The 19,065-nt window shown below is 51.5% G+C and overlaps 1 protein-coding gene across 6 annotated transcripts in view; it reads left to right on the plus strand.

Annotated features, from left to right (window-relative positions):
- The first annotated feature begins 978 nt into the window (after window positions 1-978).
- Epb41l4b (erythrocyte membrane protein band 4.1 like 4B) overlaps window positions 979-19,065 on the plus strand; it is a 156,966-nt gene continuing 138,879 nt past the window's right edge. For 2 of the 6 annotated variants that reach the window (XM_085677124.2, XM_048419756.3), the window contains exon 1: window positions 979-1,798. In XM_085677124.2, coding sequence (XP_085533250.2) covers window positions 1,493-1,798 — 306 coding nt within the window. In that variant the 5' untranslated portion in view covers window positions 979-1,492. The remainder of the gene's footprint in view (window positions 1,799-19,065) is intronic. The other 4 variants (XM_085677125.2, XM_085677126.2, XM_085677128.2 and 1 more) reach the window with 3 other exon arrangements.

Here is a 19,065-nt window from a genome sequence, read left to right on the forward strand (position 1 = left end):
CCACCAATAGCTCTGGAGCCAAGTCAAGTACATCAGCCCCTCCAGTTCCCTACACCTCAGTTTCCTCCTTTGTACAACCGGGATAATAACCTGTATGCAAGTAGGCTAAATGAAGACATATGGGAAGGGCTTAGAGTCGTGTCTGGCACAAAATTGGGGCCTGATAAACGGCAGCGTTATTCTCCCAAAGCCTGGCCTCCTTTCAGCCTCATTTCCCACATTCCTCATTCAGCAGCACTGGACAACACACTTGTCCGTCCGTGGGCAAACCCTGAACCCGTGGGCTTCGCTCGTCAGCAATTTGCTCGCTCTGTCTCTAATTTCCTCCATGTGTCCTGTGCAATTCATTCTCATGGCCCTGGTTCTACTGTGCTTCCCAGAAGTCCGTCCAACCTTGACCAACCTTCTCAGTAGCAATTGTTTATGCAGGCCCGTGCCTCAATTCTGGGCACAAGCGAGGTCCTTGAAGCAGGGTGTCTCCTAAGGAGTACGGAAAAGTACTTCCCCTCCTCGCAGGCCTCAATTTTCTGATTTGGAACGAGTCCATTGGCGTGAAAGGTTAAAGCTGCAGCCATGGCTGAGATTTTTAAACTGATAGAATTTAATTAAGTAGCAGGGGACCTTCTAGGTCGCCTACTCCCCATCTTCTGCAGAAGGGAAAACTAAGTGTTGTGTTTTGGTTTCTCTTTCACAAAGAGACGTGTTGTTTCTTTGCCCCAGGAACAAGTTTTCCCAGAAAGGAGACAGCTTTGTTTTCTTCATCCGATCAAGGAGGGGGAAACTCTCGGACTTTTCAGGGGGTCTTGCGCGCCCGGAAACACGTGTGTGCTCACCTACGTGTACGCACGTGAGCGCACCTACAGCAGCAGGGGGCACTCGGGCCGGCAGGGGGCAGCACAAGCCCGGCGCAGCCCCGGGGGAGGAGGGCGTGCTGCAGTGCCGGCGGCGGCGGCGGCTGGAGGTGCAGCCCTCCCAGGTGGGAGGCGGGGGCTGCGGGCGCAGGAAAAGGCGCCCCGGGAGCGGGCGCTCGGCGGGGGCCTCCTCCGGCCGGGCGCGGCACGAGTGGGAGCGAGCGCGCCGGGAGCACGCAGGCGCTCTGCTCCGGCTGGCCCTCGGCCGGCGGGCGGCGCGGGAGCAGCCCGCAGCCGGGTCCCCCGGCAGCGCTCTTCGGCGGGGACAGCGGCTACGCAGTAGCCGGCACCGACCGCCCGCCCCTTCAAGCGCGCAGCGGCGACAGCAGCGGGACGGTCCCCTGAGCCGATCGTGCGCGCTCTCTCCCGCGCGGCTACTCGCGCCGGGCGCTGGCTGGGCCGACGCGCCCCGCGGGCGGTCGGAGCGCGGCCTCGGCCTCGGCTGGGGCGGGAGCGAGCCCCGGGCCGCAGCCCGCGGGAGGAGGTGCGGCGCGGCGGGCACTGACGGCGGCGCCGGGCGCTCCCGGGCGGCGGCGCGGCGACAGCGCAGGGGGCGGAGGCAGGGGGCGCCCCTGGCCAGGATGCTGCGGTTCCTGCGCCGGACCTTTGGCCGCCGCTCCATGCAGCGCTACGCGCGGGGCGCGGCGGGGCGCGGGGCCGCCGGGCTGGCGGACGAGCGCGACGGGGGGCTGCGAGGGGGCCCGGCCGCCGCCGCCAGCTCCTCGGTGCTGCCCGCCGCGCCCGGGGGCAGCGTGTTCCCGGCCGGCGGCGGGCCCCTGCTCACGGGCGGCGCGGCTGTACACATCTCCGCCTCTGGAGCGGCCAAGGCCACCCTCTACTGCCGTGTCTTCCTGCTCGACGGAACCGAAGTGAGCGTGGACCTGCCGGTGAGTGACGCGGCGGGGCAATGGTAGCCTGCGCCCCTTGGGGCAGAGCCCCCTGCCCCAATGTTTTCCTCTGGGAAGCTTCCCGAGCCGCTCTTCGGGGACCCCTCCCCCATCTTCTGCCAGTCTTCTCCAGCCTGAATCCTCCCGGACCACCAAGCCCGCATACGCTACGGGGCCCAGTCTTTGGTACCTTGCACCACAGGGTTGCGTCTTCTTTGGCGCCCACCTAGGTTTTTGGGCCTTACTCTTACCCCATTGCACGCTGTCCCCATGTCCCGCGTCCCCTCCCTTGGTGCAGGTGGCCGGCGTTCCCTGCCAATATTGGTCTTCCGATGCTGGCTTAAGTAGAATTTTTTTTTAGCGTTGCAGGGCTGCCCCGGGGTATCTCGATTTTGGTGTCAGGCCTTGATGAGACATTGGAGAAGAAACCCTTACCTGCTGCCCAGCAGGTGCCCCAAGTTTGGAAAGAGGGTTAGGGAACAGTTTTACCTCTCTACCCTGGCCGATCCCTTATGGATGGCCTCCACTCCTATCTCAAAGAGCCCCCTGGCTCACAACCTCGCGGGGGGTGGGGCGACTTGGGAGTCAACTGTCAAGCCAGGTCAACTTTGAACGGGCAAAGGCCTTAGGGTGCTGGGAGTTGGCCCCAGCCCCCTCTGGACTGGTCTCCCGACTCGCTCCCACACCGGGCAATGTGCATGGGACGTGCTGGGCATCCCGGGGTGGCAGCATAGGGACCTGTGTCCGGGCCACACACCCACAGGTGGTTGCACCAGGGCCCAGTTCTAGTGGCAAGCTAGGCCAGCACCAGTATCTCCAGCAGGGAGTCCGGCCACCAAGAATGTTTCTGGCCGAAGGGGCCAGTCGGGGCCAGTCAGATCCAATCAAACCGACGCACTAACGGGGCGCCCACTGTGCATTCGGCGCTGCGGCAGACGGTGCCTTCGGGAATCTTTGGGTATGACTGAAGACACCACAGTAATTGAGCCTTAGATGAGTTACAGATTGTCCGGAGGAACGTTTAGGCCTTCCTGAGTGGCAGGAATTTTTTGGACTTAGAGAACTCTTAACCTGTAAGGGTTTCAGATGGGAAAAATCAGCCTATCTGACCTCGGCTCTAATGCTTCTTCCGTGTGGGTTTAATTTGGAGACAGTTTCAATTTATGGTAGTTTAATTTGTGGTTTTGTGCTCCATGGGAGAGCATTTTGTCATAAAAATACCCTTGCGGGGCCTTTTCATAGAAAAGGTGCCAACATTCCCCAGCCCAGAGCTGTCGCCTTTTAAAAAGCATTCATGTCCCTGCTTCCCAAGAACGAGGCTCTCAGCTCTGATGAGGCAGCCCGAGATCGGGGAGCAGAGGCGAGGTGAGTGGGCAGCTTGGGTAGGGAGAGGATGTGGCGCAGTTTGCATCTGGCAAAGGAATGCTCTCCTTGGGAACTTTGTCGGTGGTGCTCCTTGCCTGGGCGGGGGTTCTTGTCTGTTCCCCAGGGATAATTGGCTTTTAAAATGTATTGGTACTGGCCGGTTTGTGCGACAGGCTTAAGTGGGGTTTCTGAGTTGGAACATTGCAAACGGAGTAAAGTGCCTCTGAGCTAAAGAGATCCAAATAGGTCCACAAACGAACAGGTTGGAATGCTGGCTTACTGCAGTTGCTGGGGCCAGGGCGGGGGGGGGGGGGGGGGGGGGGGGGGGGGATGGGAACACAGGCAGGCGTCCTAAAAGGTTTGTGTGTGTGTGTGTATGTGCAGAAAAAAAACCCTCCATCTCAGTTTTCCTTTTGATGGCAAATATTTTTGATGCCCCTTTAAAAGACGTGTGATTTACTGAACTCCGAGTTATTTATATATCCAGACACAAAACTGTGCACCATGTCCACAGACGAACAAATAGCAAATGCTGGCTCTGTCGTGTGAGCTCTCAGGAAGGGACGATGAAGAAAAATTACCAGTAAACATGGCTCATTGATTTAAAGATTTATTAGATACTAGAATTGTATCACCCAGGCTCCCCCACCAGTCTTCCCAGAGCTGAGTGTTAGTTCCTGTAATTAATTCTCCCAGTGAGGAGGCTGAGCCGGCTCCCCTCTGAATTTGTAGTGTTTGTGCCGTTTCTTAGACCCACTTTACCGGATTCCCTTTTTAGGCCTCCTTCTAGGCATTTGACCCCACCTGTGCCTGCTCTGCTGTTTCTGGATTCTTACTACTCCCTGGGTTCTGACCTTGCCTGACATGATTTACCTTTGACCGGATACCTCTAAGCTTCCTTCTGTATTGGAGCACTTCCATAGAGACCCGGGGACCTGGCCAGTCTATGACTCCTTTGTAATTAAAACCCTTGAGCGGCCCTAGCTTCAAGAATTTCTTTGCTCAGCGTACAAAAGTGGCAATGTGTTGTCGTAACCCTTTTTATTAGCCCCTCTGAGGACAGACAAGTGTGTTCTAAAATGGCCTCAAACACAGTAACACCCTCAGTATGACCAGGCTGTGGCACCTAGGTGCAGTTACTCATCGTTTATGGGGTGTCTCGAATGGGCTAAGCTACTCGCTGTGAGCACAAAGGTCAGTGAAGCATGGCCTGGAGGAGGCTCTTGGGAGACACATTTGGAAAGATGGTTTTGTATTCCGGGTGATGCTAATAAGGGGAAGCGGAATGTGTGGGCTGTGGGGTCCAAGGACTTCCTGAAGTTTTTGATGCTTGAAATGATAGGATCTTAAATCCTCTGACACTTGGCAAAGTCACAGCCCAGCTGTCATAATTAGTGAAGGAAGTTGCCACTGTCGTTTTCCTAGTGAGTCCCCCTCCAACCGACTTGGAGTTGGGTGGTCTGGTTGGTTGCATCTGCTCACCTTCCAGGAGGTTTTGAATCCTTCATGTAGATAGTCGGTGCTTTCTCAACTGTGGCTAGAACATGGAGAAGAAGGTCTTTAAACCGCCCACCTGTAACATGCAGTCCAAAGTGACAAAGTGACACCTGCCAGGTGACACTCAGAGTGCCATTTCTTTTCAGAAACCTGGCCCTGCCGTGGAGGGCACCTCTCTCCTGTTAGTTCAGCCATGCGCAGCCTTCAGGTGTGGTCCGGTCTGAGGGAGCCAGGCGCTTTCCTACCGCCAGTGTGGCTGCAGATCCCTCTGGTTGGTGAGCTTGGCAGCAGCACCCACTGTTGACTCGTATTAGCTCTCTGTTGACTAAACCCCTGGCATCGCTTGTGCTTGGGCCATTTCTGCTCAGCCCCGCCTCTGTTGCCTGTGTCGCGAGCATGCACACACGATCTTTCAGCAGCCCTGTGTGCAGCACTGTTGGGACACTGGCTTGCCAGTTAGCGCTCCCGCCATGCCTTGCAGGGGGAAGGCTGGTTGGCCAGTGTAGCATTTGGCACATTTGCTCTCACTGTATCGGGAACTTGGCATTGACTCATTAGGGTACTGTGTAAACGTGGAGAATTTCAGCGTTACCTTCGAGCTTGACTGTGCCACCTTGGGCCACTTCAGCTGAGTGTTGATTTCCCTGTTTTTTTTTAAAAATGGGAAGATGACATGATTAAAAACAAATTATAAAAACAAATTACAATGCCTCGGTAAACAGCAAGACACTTGGAGGATTGCTAGAAAGTTATAATTTTTATAAACTTCTCATCTTTTTCTTTGGAATGTGGGGAAGTCTTTTTGTAATATGGACTTTAGAAAAACAAAAGTGAGCTGTACCAGGCAGGCTTCCCACTGCTTGGCTTTTGTTTAGTGGAATTGGAAGTTGAATGCTATATGAATTTTTTTGTTTGTTTGTTTGTTTACTCTGGAAGAGAAAAGAGGCTCCTGCGCTGGGGGCCTGGTAGAACCACGTGATACAGCGTAACGCTCATTCGCCTTATCTTGGATTGGAAGGGGCATCCCCGTCCAGTGGATTTATGGGAGACTGGATTCAGAGGGCATCAGGACCACCCACTAGTCACTCCCTGACAGCTGGAATGGGCTGCTCCGGAAAGGCGTAGAGCAACCTAGGTGGTAGGATGCTGGCATTAGTGCCTCTTTCTCTCACCCATGCAAAAAGGGTGAGATGTTTTTCAGACGGTCAGAAGTAAGGCGGATTTTCTCATTCCATGTGCAATTCTAACAAAATGACTCTCTAACTGGTCCTTTTTTCTTTTTCTTTTTCTTTTTTTTTTTTAAAATTTAAGATGGGTTCACGCTGTTGCCCAGTTTGCAGCTTCCAGTGATTCTCCTGCCTCAGCCTTCCTAGGTGCTGGGACTGCAGGCTTGTGTTAACTGTTCTCAGTTCATCTGGAAAGAGTGGGTGGAGGGGTGCGTGCGTGTGCACCTGCTTTTATTCCTTCCTCTCTCTCTTTCTCTCTTTTTTTCTTCCTCAAATAAAATTTGCTTTGCCCTTGGAGCTTGAGACGCTTCAGCAGAGGACCCAGGTTTGATTCCCAGCATCTACCTGGCAGCTCACAACCATCTGTAACTCTGGTTCCAGGGGGCCCATAAGCACTCACTTGGCACACAAGTGGTGCAGAGAGAAATGTGCCGGCGAAACACCTAAACTAATAAAATTAAAAATGGAAAAAAAAAACCCAAAGAGTTCACACTGCTAGCATTCTGGGTTCAGTGTTTCAGGAACAGGGTTCCTGGCTGTTCACAGTCCTCCTCGGCAGGTGATGCTGATAACTGCTATCTCCTTCACACCCAATGCTGACTCTGGTGGCAGACAGAGGCAGCTACACTGTGCGTCAAACCCACTATGGACGTGCGTGTGCGTGTGTGTGTGGTGGACATGGGGCAGTCTTTGACCTGGGTTTTGGCCTATGCTTCAGAGAGCCTGCTTTTGCTCTAGTGGCATGGAGACAGGGCTGGAGGATGACCATGACGCCAGCTGTACTGTGGCAGTACTCCAGGTGAAGGGTGATGAGGGCATGACCAGGAGAGGGGGCAGAGCCCCCCCCCCCAAGCAGTTCACAGGTGGAATCGGGTGTGTGGGAAAAGGGCAAGGAGCCAATGTGGAGCATATGTGAAAATAGGTCTCCCCTCACCCTCTACTGTGGGAAGAATGAGGGAGCACAAAAGAGATCCCCAAGATCTGGCTGCCTCAGGTGCCTTGCCTGGTCCAGGTCTTTTCCTATAAATAGGTGATTGGTGAATGATGTGAATGAAGGTCCTGTGGCGCTTGTGCCTTCCTTTGCCACACATTCTGGGGAGCCTGGGGTGTCTGTCCACGTGGGTCATGAGTTTGTATTGTTTCTTATGTAAAGGAGGGTTTTATTATAAAAGGTGGGCTGAGCTGGGAGTGAGAGACGTGGGTACCTGGCAGGCACGTTTCCCTGGTAGGGCGTGATAGAGAGTAGATCCTCAAAGCTGGTGCCGCACTGGTCAAGCAGAGGAAGGGAAGGGGTGTGGCTGGTGAATGGGAGCTCCCCTGGTCTCTTCTAGGGCCAGTCACATGACCCTCCAGGGTTACAAGGCTCTGAGCAAACATCAGCTTGCTGTAAGTCCTTCCATGTGTGTCAACTCACTGAATTCTGCCCTTGCTTTGGAAATAGCAGAAGGCCATAGGGGTGAGCTTTCCCCTGACATTCTTCTGTGGAAACTTAGAAAATTTCTACCCTGGGGACCACAGAGATGCTTCTCCTTCAATATGTCTTCTTCCCGCGACTGGACCTTTTGGACTGGCTGGCTCCAAATGTCCCTGTCTGCTACCCTGCTCTACCCAGAGAAAAACCCTCTTCAAGAGGGGTCTGTGCTCTCTGTCCACCAGTCTCCTGGACAGCTTCATTGCCAGGGTCACCTGCTGATTCATCAGCGTCTTGCCTCGGGCTGGCGTGGAGGTCCCACATCCTCTTTCATCTCACATGTATAGCAGGTTGCCCAGCAGAAGGATTCGAAAATAGGGAGAAGCCAAAGATGTTAAAATAGAGTCTCAGATTTCATGAGAGGTTGGAATCACTGGTTACATGGTGCTGTGTCTCCATCTTTACTTTTTAATCTCTGTATTTATATGGGAATGTGTATTTTGGATGCTGAACTTACATGGGCCAATTGGAAAGGGTCTGAGACCCCGTTCTTCCATGCAGCTGTGGGCCTCTTCTTGTCACATCCCAGGAATGTACAGCAGTGCGGTTGGTCCTTTGAGTCTACCACCTGGGTCAGGAGCAAGCTTGGAGCTCTCCCTTTCTCCTCCTCTTCCTGCTGTTGGCCGCTTAAAGGTTTTAGAGATACAGTCTCCAGTTCCTTGCCTCAGGGATTAGCAGGGAGAGGATGATGGTTAGTTTTAATTGTTAACCGACACAATGTAGAACAACCTGGGAGGAGGTCTCAGTGAGGGATTGCCCTGATCAGGTTGACCTGGGGGTCTAACTGTGTGTGTGTGTGTGTGTGTGTGTGTGTGTGTGTGTGTGATGTTAATTTGATGCAGCAAGACCAGCCTAAATGCAGACAGCATCATTCCCTGGGTTTGGGTCCTGAATTGTGTAAGAGTAGAGAAAGCAGCTTAAGCAGCAAGCGTACTTGGATTCATCCTCTCTGCTCTTGACTGTGCACAGGACTAGTTGCTTCAAGTTCCTGTAACCTGGAATTGCAAATCAAAACAGCTCCTTTCTCTCCTAAGCTGTTTTTTTGTTTGTTTTTTTGTTTGTTTGTTAACCTGCAAGCTAAGCCCCCACTCTCTCCTGTAAAACTCAGGGATAAAGACAGCCAGTCTTTGTGAACATTCTGAAAGATAATCCTAGGACCCCTGAACACAGAGCCAGGCACAGAAACGGAGCTAGGATAGGGAGGTCTGTCTCTGTCCATCAGGAAAGCCTGTGAGAGTTCCGGGTAGAGCTGCTGCTAGATGTGGCCTTTGTGCCCCCTGCACCCAGTGTCCCTCAACTTGGAGCTCCTGCAGCCTCCGTGGTTCCTCTCCAGCCACTGCTGTCATTTCACCTGGCTACTTGTTTATAATGTTCAGTTACGAAAATGGTTTTCCAACGTGCTTTTGCTTGTGTAAGGCAAATTTTCTATAGTTCAACAGAGGCCTCAGGAACTCTTCCAGTGTGTTGGTGGTGGGGAAGGGAGGGGAGTGTTTCTTGAGTTCCTAGTCAGTGGTAGACCTGCAACCCCATGGGAAGCAGTACAGGGGAGGAGCTACTGAGCTGTGTGGTCCAGCTGGGAAAGCTTTGATGCCCCCAGTGGTTGGGGCTGTCCCAAAGAATGTAGAGGAGCACAGCTGTTGTATTTTGCTGGAAGGCGTTGGGGCAGCAGGTACAAATGCAAGGAGCATGGGTGGGGGGGAAGGGGGAACTCACTCTGTGGTGGGGAGGCGGGGTGGACAGGTATGGAGGACTGTGAACCCTTGACTGTGTCTCTGGCTCTTACAGGAGTATGTGAGGGGCCTTGAAGTTCATGAGAGCCTGGATCTGTGCTCAGGGGTTCTGAATTTTCCTTCTGGAAGCTCATAAAGACTGTTTTCTCCAGAGGTTTACAGGAGAGTCAGGTTTAGCTGGCAAGTCAAGAAACCTGCCTGAACTGAAGCCACACGGCTAGCAAAGTCCAGTTTCAGGCCCAGACTGTTGGGAGGAAATGTTGGTTTGAGAGCTCTGGCAGCTCACCTGGGCTCAGGGTGAATGGTCCTGAGCCTGCCCCAGGGGTCTCACAGGTCCACAGGTGGCTGGGGACCCCAAAGTCTCATGAAGATTTCTGCTTTTGAGAACCGCTTGGTGCTTCTAGAACTTGGGCTCACGTCTTTGGTATGGTATGATTGGGTGCATGCAATTTCTTTTCTTTCTTTTTTTTTTCTTTTGATTTTTTGTTTTTGGTTTTTCAAGACAGGTTTTCTCTGTAGCTTTGGAGCCTGTCCTGGAACTAGCTTTTGTAGACCAGGCTGGCCTCGAACTCACAGAGATTCGCCTGCCTCTGCCTCTCGAGTGCTGGGATTAAAGGCGTGCGCCACCCTGGCTACAGTTTCTTAAAGATGCTTTTTGACTTGAAGGCCATTCGTCAACACCTGGGTCAAAAGCTGTCCTCACACAGAAGTGCCTAGTAGAAGAGTATTAAAACGATCATCCAGAAAACGGTTTCCACCTCCCCGTCCTGCTGCGTCCTGCTGTGTAGCAGCTGCTGGGTGGCAGGTGCTTCGTTCCTTTTTAGTCTCTGTGCTCCTGTATACCCGTTGATAAGCACGGCAGGTTTTGTTTTGATTTGTTTTGTAGCCTGGGAGTTGAACCCATGGCCCCATACATGGCTAGGCAAGAATTCTCTATCGGCAGCCCTGCCCTTCTCTTAGCCAAATATTTTCCAGCTGCGCAGGTTTCCAGAGCGTCTCACCCTCTTCGCGCTGCTCTGGTTGACTTAAATCCACCCTGCCTCTCTGTGTGTGGCAGGTGAGTAATACCTGCCTCTGCCGCCTCAGACTCTGGGGGCTGGAGGTTGATGCGCAGAACATCTGCTTTCGTGCCTCTTAAGCACGCTGCCTCCCAGGTTCACGGAATTTGTGTCGTTTCTTTAATGGCCTTGTCTGGCAAGGTATTCCCTTTTCCTTCCCAGGGCGGGGGGGTCTCCAGAAAAGCAGATGGCCACAGGCCACGTGCCTGGTAAATGTGGTCTGGCAAGATTCAACCTAGGTTTCCAGACTCCTTTGCCATTGTTTCCCCCAGCTCAGGTGCACAGGCGGAGCTCTCTGGCTTCTCACTTGTTCCTGGGTCATAAACACCCATGGCTCTGCCTCACCGCTCTGTCTCTCTAGCTCTGGAGTTTGGGTTCAGCGTGCTGCTTCTGAGCATTTTTTTTTTTCCTAGATCTTTCCCCCAGTCCTAACTAGCTTTTTCTTCTTATACTTAAGAACCAGAAGAGTCCTCGGGTCGGGGTTCCATCTTAATCATGGAACTACCTGGTGATCCCTTGGCACCCAAAGTTGAGCTAGGTCCTAGGATGGGGTCATCCACGTGGCTGGCCTCCCTGAGTGTACCATACTGTCCACAAGTGCCCACAGAGGTGACATCCCTCGGCTCATCCCTTCCACGCCCAGATCCTCATCTGAATGTTGTCACCGTGTCATGCTTAGCTTTGGAGAGGCCCGATAGTGCCGTTTCCCTGTCTGCTTCCTTTCTTAGCCGCACCTACCCTGACGGAGAACTTTTCGGAACTCATAAGGCAGCAGAGTGCTAACCATCTGCACAGTTTTTAAATGTGTAACTATTATATCATCCATCTCTAGAACTCTTTTTATCTTCTTAAATGGAAACTGCAGCTCCATTTGAACACTAACTCTCCATCTACACACACACACACACACACACGCACACGCACACGCACATGCACATGCACACACTTGTAGGTGCTGTCACGGGATGTCTGAAAACAACGTTGCATAGCATTAAAAGGCCAGGCATACCCTCCCTGGCTTCCAGATGCATATTCCAGCACCTTTCTGCTTTTGTCCTTTCAGCGTTGACTGCTCTCGTCTCCTTAAGGGGAGCCCTGCAGCATTTGCCCTTTCGTGTAAGACTTGGATCACTTAGCAGTGACCCTCCCAGTTGTAACCTGCACACTGCATGGTGCTCAGCGTTTATCCAGATCAGAGAATTTTATGGGTTTTGGACCATTCAGTCCTCCCGTTCCACAGTGCCCCTGTCTTTGGAGCTGTGGAAGCCCTCAGCCCTTAGCTCTTGTTTTCATTTGATTGTAGTTAACTAATTCCTTTGTGTGTGTTTGGGGTAAGAGGGTATGCACAGGCCAAGGCCCATTGCTGGTAGGCAGGAGACAGCCTGTAGGAATTGGTTCTCTCCTTCTGCCATGTGGGTTCTGGGGATCAACCTCAGGTCAGCAGGCACCGTTCCCTGTTGTGTCCTGGTTGTTGGAATTCTGACATCTTCCCGGGGACTTGCTCTGTTCCTATTGTCTTCTAACACTGCCTCAGTCTGGTGGTGGTGGTAGGTGATGAGCCAGCTTCCTTGCTCCTCTCACACTTTGGTCAGAGTTGCCCAGGATCGGCAAATCTTCTGTTGACCCAGAGCTCACTATCTGGTCTCAAACTCACGTCAAGCCTCCTAACTTTAGCCTCCCCCGTGCTAGGGTTACAGGTGTGAGGTGCCCGGTCAGACATTCTATAGCAAGAAGGAGCCGAACAAAAACAATACCGTGGAGATCCTTGTATTCCACCTTGCTTAGGCACAGACCAGTCCCCAGCGCACGAGGCTCTGAGATGCTCTGCTGACTTCGTTCCTTCTCTCCCTCCCAAAGCTCCTTTTATCCTTTAGGTTTAAGGACTTTCCCTGAGCGACGCATTGTTAGTTTCTTGCGCTGCGAGCTGAGGTGGTTTTTCATTTAGCCTGCGCGCATGAGAGCCATCCGTGATGATGAGGTACCTGGGGTGCTAACCGCTCCACAGTTACTCTGTTGCATAACTATAATGGAATCCGCTTATCCTTTGGAGATATTTGGGCTGTTTTCAGTTTAGAGCTGTATGTTTTATGTCTGCAGTCTAGGAAAAGTGAGAGCAGTGTTTGGGGGCTTTCTCTTGTGGTGCTGGGAATTGAACCAGGTTCTCATGAATGCTGGGCAGGTAGCTTGCTGCTTAGCCAGGCCCCTGGCTCTTGGCCTTCACTTTCCCTCAGTTATTGGTAGGATTAAGTTTCAACCGTCCTGGAACTCTTTGTGGTTTCTACCCGCCTTGTGGCGGCACTGTACTTTCCCACCGTGTGTGCTATGCCCTTTCACCCTCACACCTGCTCCTTAGTGAGAGCGGCTCCTAATCCCTCCCCTCAGAGAACACAGCACCGACAGTCGTCCGACAGGCTTCCTTGGCAGCCTCTCCTCACGAAGGAGTTATTGTCTGACCACACTGTCACTCAGAAGGAGCTGCGTTAGCTTCCCTGGGAGCTTTGAGGGAGTAGTGGGGAGAGAGTCTTGACTTCATTCTGTGTTTGTGTGTGTGCGCGCACACACGTGTGTACACATGTGTATGTGAGCGCACCTGTATGAGCCAGAGGACAGTTTAAGGTGCTATTCTCAGGTGCCATTCATCTTGTTCTTTTTTTAAAAAAAAAATAGTCTCACTGTCTCTCTCCTCCCTCTCCATCTGTGTGTGTGTGTGTGTGTGTGTGTGTAGGTCAGAGGACAACTTCGTGGAGTCAGTTCTCCCTTTCTATCTTTAGGTGGGTTTTGGGGATCAAACCTGCAAGTAGATCCCCAGAATACACAGTAAGCACCTTTACCCAATGAGCAGCTCTGAGGCTACACACCTTCCTTCCATCCTTTTTTGACCTAGATTCTGTTAATCTGACTGGACAGGGAACCCCCAGGACCCATGCTTGGCTTTTTATATGTGAATTCTGGAGATTGGGTTTACCTCATGCTTTTAAGGTAAGGGCCTTGCTGACTGAGCTGTCAGCCCGGAACTGTATAATGGTCTCTAAGTGTATATCATGAGAATTCGGTCTTTACCCGGGCGTACTGTTTCTCATTTAGACCTGCGGCTCTAGCCCTCCCCGGTGGCTCTAAAATAAGTTTCACATATGCCATTTCAAACATATCCTTTCTTAGGTATCTCTGGAAGGGAAGACTATGCACTAAAAGGTATCCACAAGTCTGTTAAAACGTTTCAGTGTAACAATTGCTTTTTAGTATCATATATGTAGCTAATGTCAAGACTTTGGGGGGGGGGGTCGGGGGTGTTTTAGCAAGGTCTGTTTATTGCATCTTGTTGACAGTCTCCGTGAGGCAGGTGTCTAGACCTCGCCCCTCTTTCAGTTTTTTCTTTTCTTTTCTTCTCTTCTCTTCTCTTCTCTTCTCTTCTCTTCTCTTCTCTTCTCTTCTCTTCTTCTTTCTTTCTTTCTTTCTTTCTTTCTTTCTTTCTTTCTTTCTTCCTTTCTTTTCTTTTGTTTTTCCATGTATCTGTTGAAGAAGCTGAAACATCAACCCTGTATATGCCCCTTGTTTTCTGGATTTTGCTACATTTGGTCACCCTGGCAACTGGTTGCATTTGAAGCACCTGAAACCAGGGTATGTATCTCATTAGGATAAGTTTCTGATGCTCAGAAAGCGTGGGTGGAGGCGGGTAACTACGCCTGATGTGGACGCTCAGTGGGAAGGTCTAAGGTGGGGCTGTAGGATGAGAGAAGGGGCTGCAGGAAGAGAGAAGACTCCGATGAGTGGAAAATACCAAGAAGCTTTGGGCCCTGAAGGCAAGCAGAGTTCGGTGTTCTTGATGCCTGGAACAGCATATGTGAAGGAACTGAGGCTTGAGAGAACATGTTCAAGTTCCCTGCTCCTTGCTCCGTGCCTGCCAGGAAGCTTAGCCATCGCCCACTGATCCTGCCTCATGGAAGAGGTCCAATTCCTCTCAGTAGATGCAAGGAAGGAATGTTTTCTTTTCCTCTGTCTACTTTCGGTTTCATCACCAGCTCCATGACACAAGGCCCTTCTTTATCCCATCCCCTCCTGCCTGGGTACCTTTACCCTCATAGGAGGCCCTCTGCAAGCCCCTTCTGCCTCTCCCAACTGGATGTGCCAGCGTGTTGCAGGGAACACAGCAAAAGAATGAAGCCAGCTAGCTATGAGACAGTTGGAATAACTGAGTATTAGGTTTCATGGAGTCAGTTGAGACTACACGGTCCAGAGCCTGTTTCTGGGGTGGGTTCACTTTTCCAGCCACCCAGGAATGCTCACTGCGCTCTCCAGCCCATGATGGTAGTGTCAACAGCGTAGCTTCCGGCAGCTGGGTCTCTCAGATGTTCTTGGTGACGCCTACTCGCTTAGCCTGCTGTCCTCTCTCCACTGTCTCTCTGCCTCTTCTAAAGCAGGCAGGGTTCTTTCCAGCCATGGAAGGCTTCTTCAGCCTCTGATATGGGCACAGGCTTCCTCCAGGCACCTGAGGCTTGCTAAAGGCCCAGGAGGGTTAGTTATTAACCTGCCGTGTACTCTCAGTTGCCCATCCCTGGCGTTTCATCAGCCGCAAGCCTTTTATTGCTCCTGGCCTGAGCAACCCCACTCAGTATCTGTTAGTCAGCATCAGGACCTCTTTGATGACAGTGAGGGTGACTGGTCAGAGTTCAGGGAGGGGGCCCCGCCTGGCTTGGAACTGGGGTCCAGGTCAGGCATTGGAGTCCTCAGTGGCAGATCCAGTAGAATGAGAAGACTGTGGGCTCAGGACTGTGTTAATGGGAACAGTAGGAATCTAAGACTGGAAATACTTTCCCAGGATGCACTACTGTTCGAGAGCGAGGGCTTTATTTAGCTTTGAATTCAGAAAGCCTTAGCGTTGTGGGCAGGGGCGAGACTCATTGCTCCCCCTTACTTTGCTAGTCTGTAGCCTCAGCCAGGTTGAAGGGGCACATCTGTGATTTCAAAGTCCTGAGGAGACTGAGGCAGGAGGATTATTACATATTCTAGGGTAGCCTCAATGACATCCTGAGACCCTGCCTCTAAAAGCAATGACATCTAAGGTAAAATCTGTAGTCCCTTCATTAAAGAGACTGCTAAAGAAAAATGGAAAGTTTGTGTGCTCTATGCATGTGTGTGTGCTGTGTGTGTGATGTGTGCGCTGTGTGCTGTATGTGTGTGTGCTGTGTGTGTTGCTGTGTGTGTGATGTGTGCGCTGTGTGCTATATGTGTGTGTGCTATGTGTGTGTGTGTGTGTGTGTGTGTGTGTGTGTGTGTGTGTGTGTATGTGTGAGAGAGAGACAGGTGCCCGTGGAGGTCAGAGGACAGCCTGGGTTACCGGTCCTTGCCCTTCATCTAGTTTGAGGCCAGAACTCTTTACTGTTTGCTGTGTGTCCATCCGACTTGCTGACTTGTGAACGTCTAGGGGTTCTGTCTCTGCCTCCCCTATCTCTTTAGGAGTGTTGAAACTGCAGATGGGTGTTCTTCTCCCTCTAGCTTTTCAACATGGGTTTCACATGGGTTCTGAGCATTAGACACTTGCACAGTGAGAACGTCACCCCCTGAGCCCTCTTCCTGCCTTGTGTTCTCTTTGAAAAGAAAAAGGATTGGATGCCCTGGAATTACTGTAATGTGCCACTTAGTTCATTCATTCGCAGAGAGATGAGCCTTCCCTATCCAGGAGTTGTCCAGATGGCTAGTGTATTCCGTTTACCAAAGAGACCTGTTCTATTTTAGCTCTCCTGTTTATCAGAAGAAACAAGCCACAGAGCCCCTCGCTTATTTCAGACCCTCTGCGGGGATGGCAGATGCTCAGAAACATGGCTTCACTCTCCAGGAGCTTGTGTAGGAGAGGGTCCAAGGTTGTCCATGACATGCTTTGTATATTCCCTGCCCCTCCAAAAAAGGAGACCGAATTACTTGTCTTGATGTCCTCGGTGAACCTGCTATAGGTTTATTTCCCTCTCAGACTCCAGGACACTAGATTTTCACTGAAAGGACAAAGCTCAGTGGAGTCTCCCCTTCCCAAGCTGTCCCAGACTTCAAATGGTCTGGGCTTTTGGGTCATCTCTGTGCAGTGTGCCAGCCTCCACGGCATTGTGGCTTCAGTCCTTGCTTTTTCTGGGGCTAGTGGGTTATAATGATGTTGCTTAAAATTTTATTTATTTATTTTATGTGTATGGGTATTTTGGCTACAAGTATGTCTGTGCATCATGGACATGCCTGGTGCCTGTGGAGGCCAGAAAGTGTAGAATCCCCCTGGGAGTGGAGTTACAGACAGTTGTGAGCTGCCATGGGTGTGCTGGGAATTGAACCTGGGTCCTTTGACAAAGCAGCCAATGGCTTTCACTACTGAGCTATCTCTCCAGCCTCTGATTTTTAAAGGTTTCTTATATCCTAGAATCTTCTGGGGACCTTTACAAAGTCCACTTTCTGGGACACACCCCAGGTTCATGGTAACTGGGCATGAGGGCATGGGTGGGGCAGGATGCTGTCCTCTGAATGTTTCAAGGCTTCTAGGTGATTTCTTGGGCATCATTAAAATGGAGAACTAATGTTTGACAGGTCCACATCCCTTACAGTTTTGTGTATGTGTGTTTGTGTGCATGTATGTCTGTGTGTGTGTGCGTGTGCATGTGTGCGTGTGTGTGCATGAGTATGCATGCATGCTTGTGTGTGCGTGTGTGTGTGTGTGTGTACATACGTGTGCATGTGCGAATAAGGCTCTTTACCTTTCCTAGTTTTATTTTGTACCCATGGTTTCTCTCTGGCAGAGTTGTGGATGTTCTAATTTTAGGGAGCACTCCACAGTAAGAATTTGGCCCCATTTCCCACAGCTAGAACCAGCAGAACCAGACTTGAACCATTTCCAGGTGCAAAATCCACAGCCCCACTGTCTCTGTGACTGTCACCTTGCACCCCTGAGCAAGTCCCCACTTCTTACCCAGCCTTGCTGTTCGCCTTCCTTTTGTTGTCTGCCTTTCTTTTCTTTTTCTTTTGAGACAAGGTTTTGCTATGTAGTTTACGTCTGGCCTGAAATTCTAGTGGATGTCATGCTGGCCCTAAACTCATGGCATTCTTCCTGCCTCAGCCTCCCGGGTGCTGGAATTCAGGTGGATATCACTACAACTGTTACTGACTTCTTTTGGGTTGGCTCTTCCTGGCCCAGTTGTCCCCAGGCTCATCTCAGATGCTACCATGTGGATGGAGCTCAGGCTGCTTCCCTTTCCTGCCTGGGAACTTGCAGAACACTTTCGCTACAGGCAGACCTAACGCTTTTCATACGCTAGTTGTTCTTTATGTAGTGATTAGAATAACATATAGCATTCCTGGCCTTTTAGTTTTGCAGATACTTTCTTCCTGTGGTCAAACTGGTATGACAGACTTGCCGTGAATGCTATCTATTATATTCACTGTTGTGCACCTTGTACCCATTAAGCAGGCACTTCCTGGTGCGCCTTTGCTCCAGGCAGCCTAATCTTTTGTCTTTGTGGCTTTGCCAATGCTGGGCATTTAAGTAGAGTCCTACAATGGGTAGCAGTTTCTGTCTAGTCTGCCTGCCTTGACTTAGCATAATGTCTTTAAGGTGCACCAGCCATTTTCCTTGGCCAATCTCCCCCACTTTTTTTTCTGACTTAGTCTAGTCCTGTATCACAGATTGTCCTGCTGGCACCCTTACTATACAAATGATATGGGAAGCACGGAGCAGCTAAGCAGCTACTAAAATGTACACAGTAAGCAGACATAGTAGGGAAGGGTCCCTGGCGCCTGCACTGACCTGCTGGTGTCTCCTCCCACCCAGAACCCTTTGAGCCTGTGCTGTGGCACCGGAAGCTCAGCCTTTAAAGTCAAAGTGTAACAATGAAACTTTAAGAGAGACTGTAGCCTCCACACAGCCTATGATACAGCTCTGGGAGCGGAAGTCACCTGCCACGTCCTGCCGGCAACTGCTCAGAGAACTGTTGGTTCACATTCTTGGCCTAATTGGATTAGGTCCGTTTTGTTAGCCGTGTCCCCGAAATGTTCATTGTTGAGCATTAAGCTGTGTGCACCGCGCGGTAAGTCAGCTGGTTTGAAAGAGCACCATGCGTTGAAAATGAGGGCTGAGGGCTCCCGAGTGGTACAGGTTACCCCAAATAAAGGGCCTCTCCAGAAAGCTGTGTTTGCTCTGCACCAGCAGAGCTTCAGCAGTGTGCAGATCTACCCTAGGAGGTGTCAATAGTGAAGTGTCTCTTCTGGGATCCTGCGTCTAGAACGGAGTGGGCCCAGGAAGCCTGCCTCCAGCTTTTTGGGCTTCACTTTTTCCCATTTTCTTTACAATTCTGGTGCTATGGCTCAGTCATCCATAAAGCCGTGGTTTTTTAACCTGTGGGTCGTGACACCTAGAAGGGTCGCCTATCAGATATCCACATTACAATTCGTAACAGTAGCAAAATTACAGTCATGAAGTAGCAACGAAATGATACTGTGGTTGGGGGAATCTCTACAACATGAAGAACTGTGTTAAAGGGTCGCAGCATCAGGAAGGTTGAGGACCCCTGCTGGTGTCTGCCAAACGAGCATGAGAACCTGGATTTGGATCCACAGGGTTCTGTACAAGGCAGAGGAGCACCTGCCTGCAATCTCAGGTGCTGAGAAGCCAGGGCGGGCATCCCTGAGGCTCTCTGGTCATCAGCCTAGATGATCCGGGGACCTGCAGGTTTAGTGAGAGAGACTGTCAAAGAATAAGCAGGTAACGCTTGGGAAAACAGGCCCTGCACCTCTCCTGGACAGCACAAGAGAGCCAATTCTGTTGGTGGAGGTACATGTGAGCCAGCCCCAAAGTTGTGAGTCCTCCCCCGCTGCTCCCTCCCCCATCATCACCTGAGGCAGGTGGGAGAGCTGGCCCTGACTGAGGTCATGAGAGTGAGAGAGCTAGCCCTGC

This window comes from Myodes glareolus, chromosome 16 (genome assembly GCF_982192425.1).
Source record: "Myodes glareolus chromosome 16, mMyoGla1.1, whole genome shotgun sequence".
In the NCBI taxonomy this organism is placed as follows: Eukaryota; Metazoa; Chordata; class Mammalia; order Rodentia; family Cricetidae; genus Myodes; species Myodes glareolus.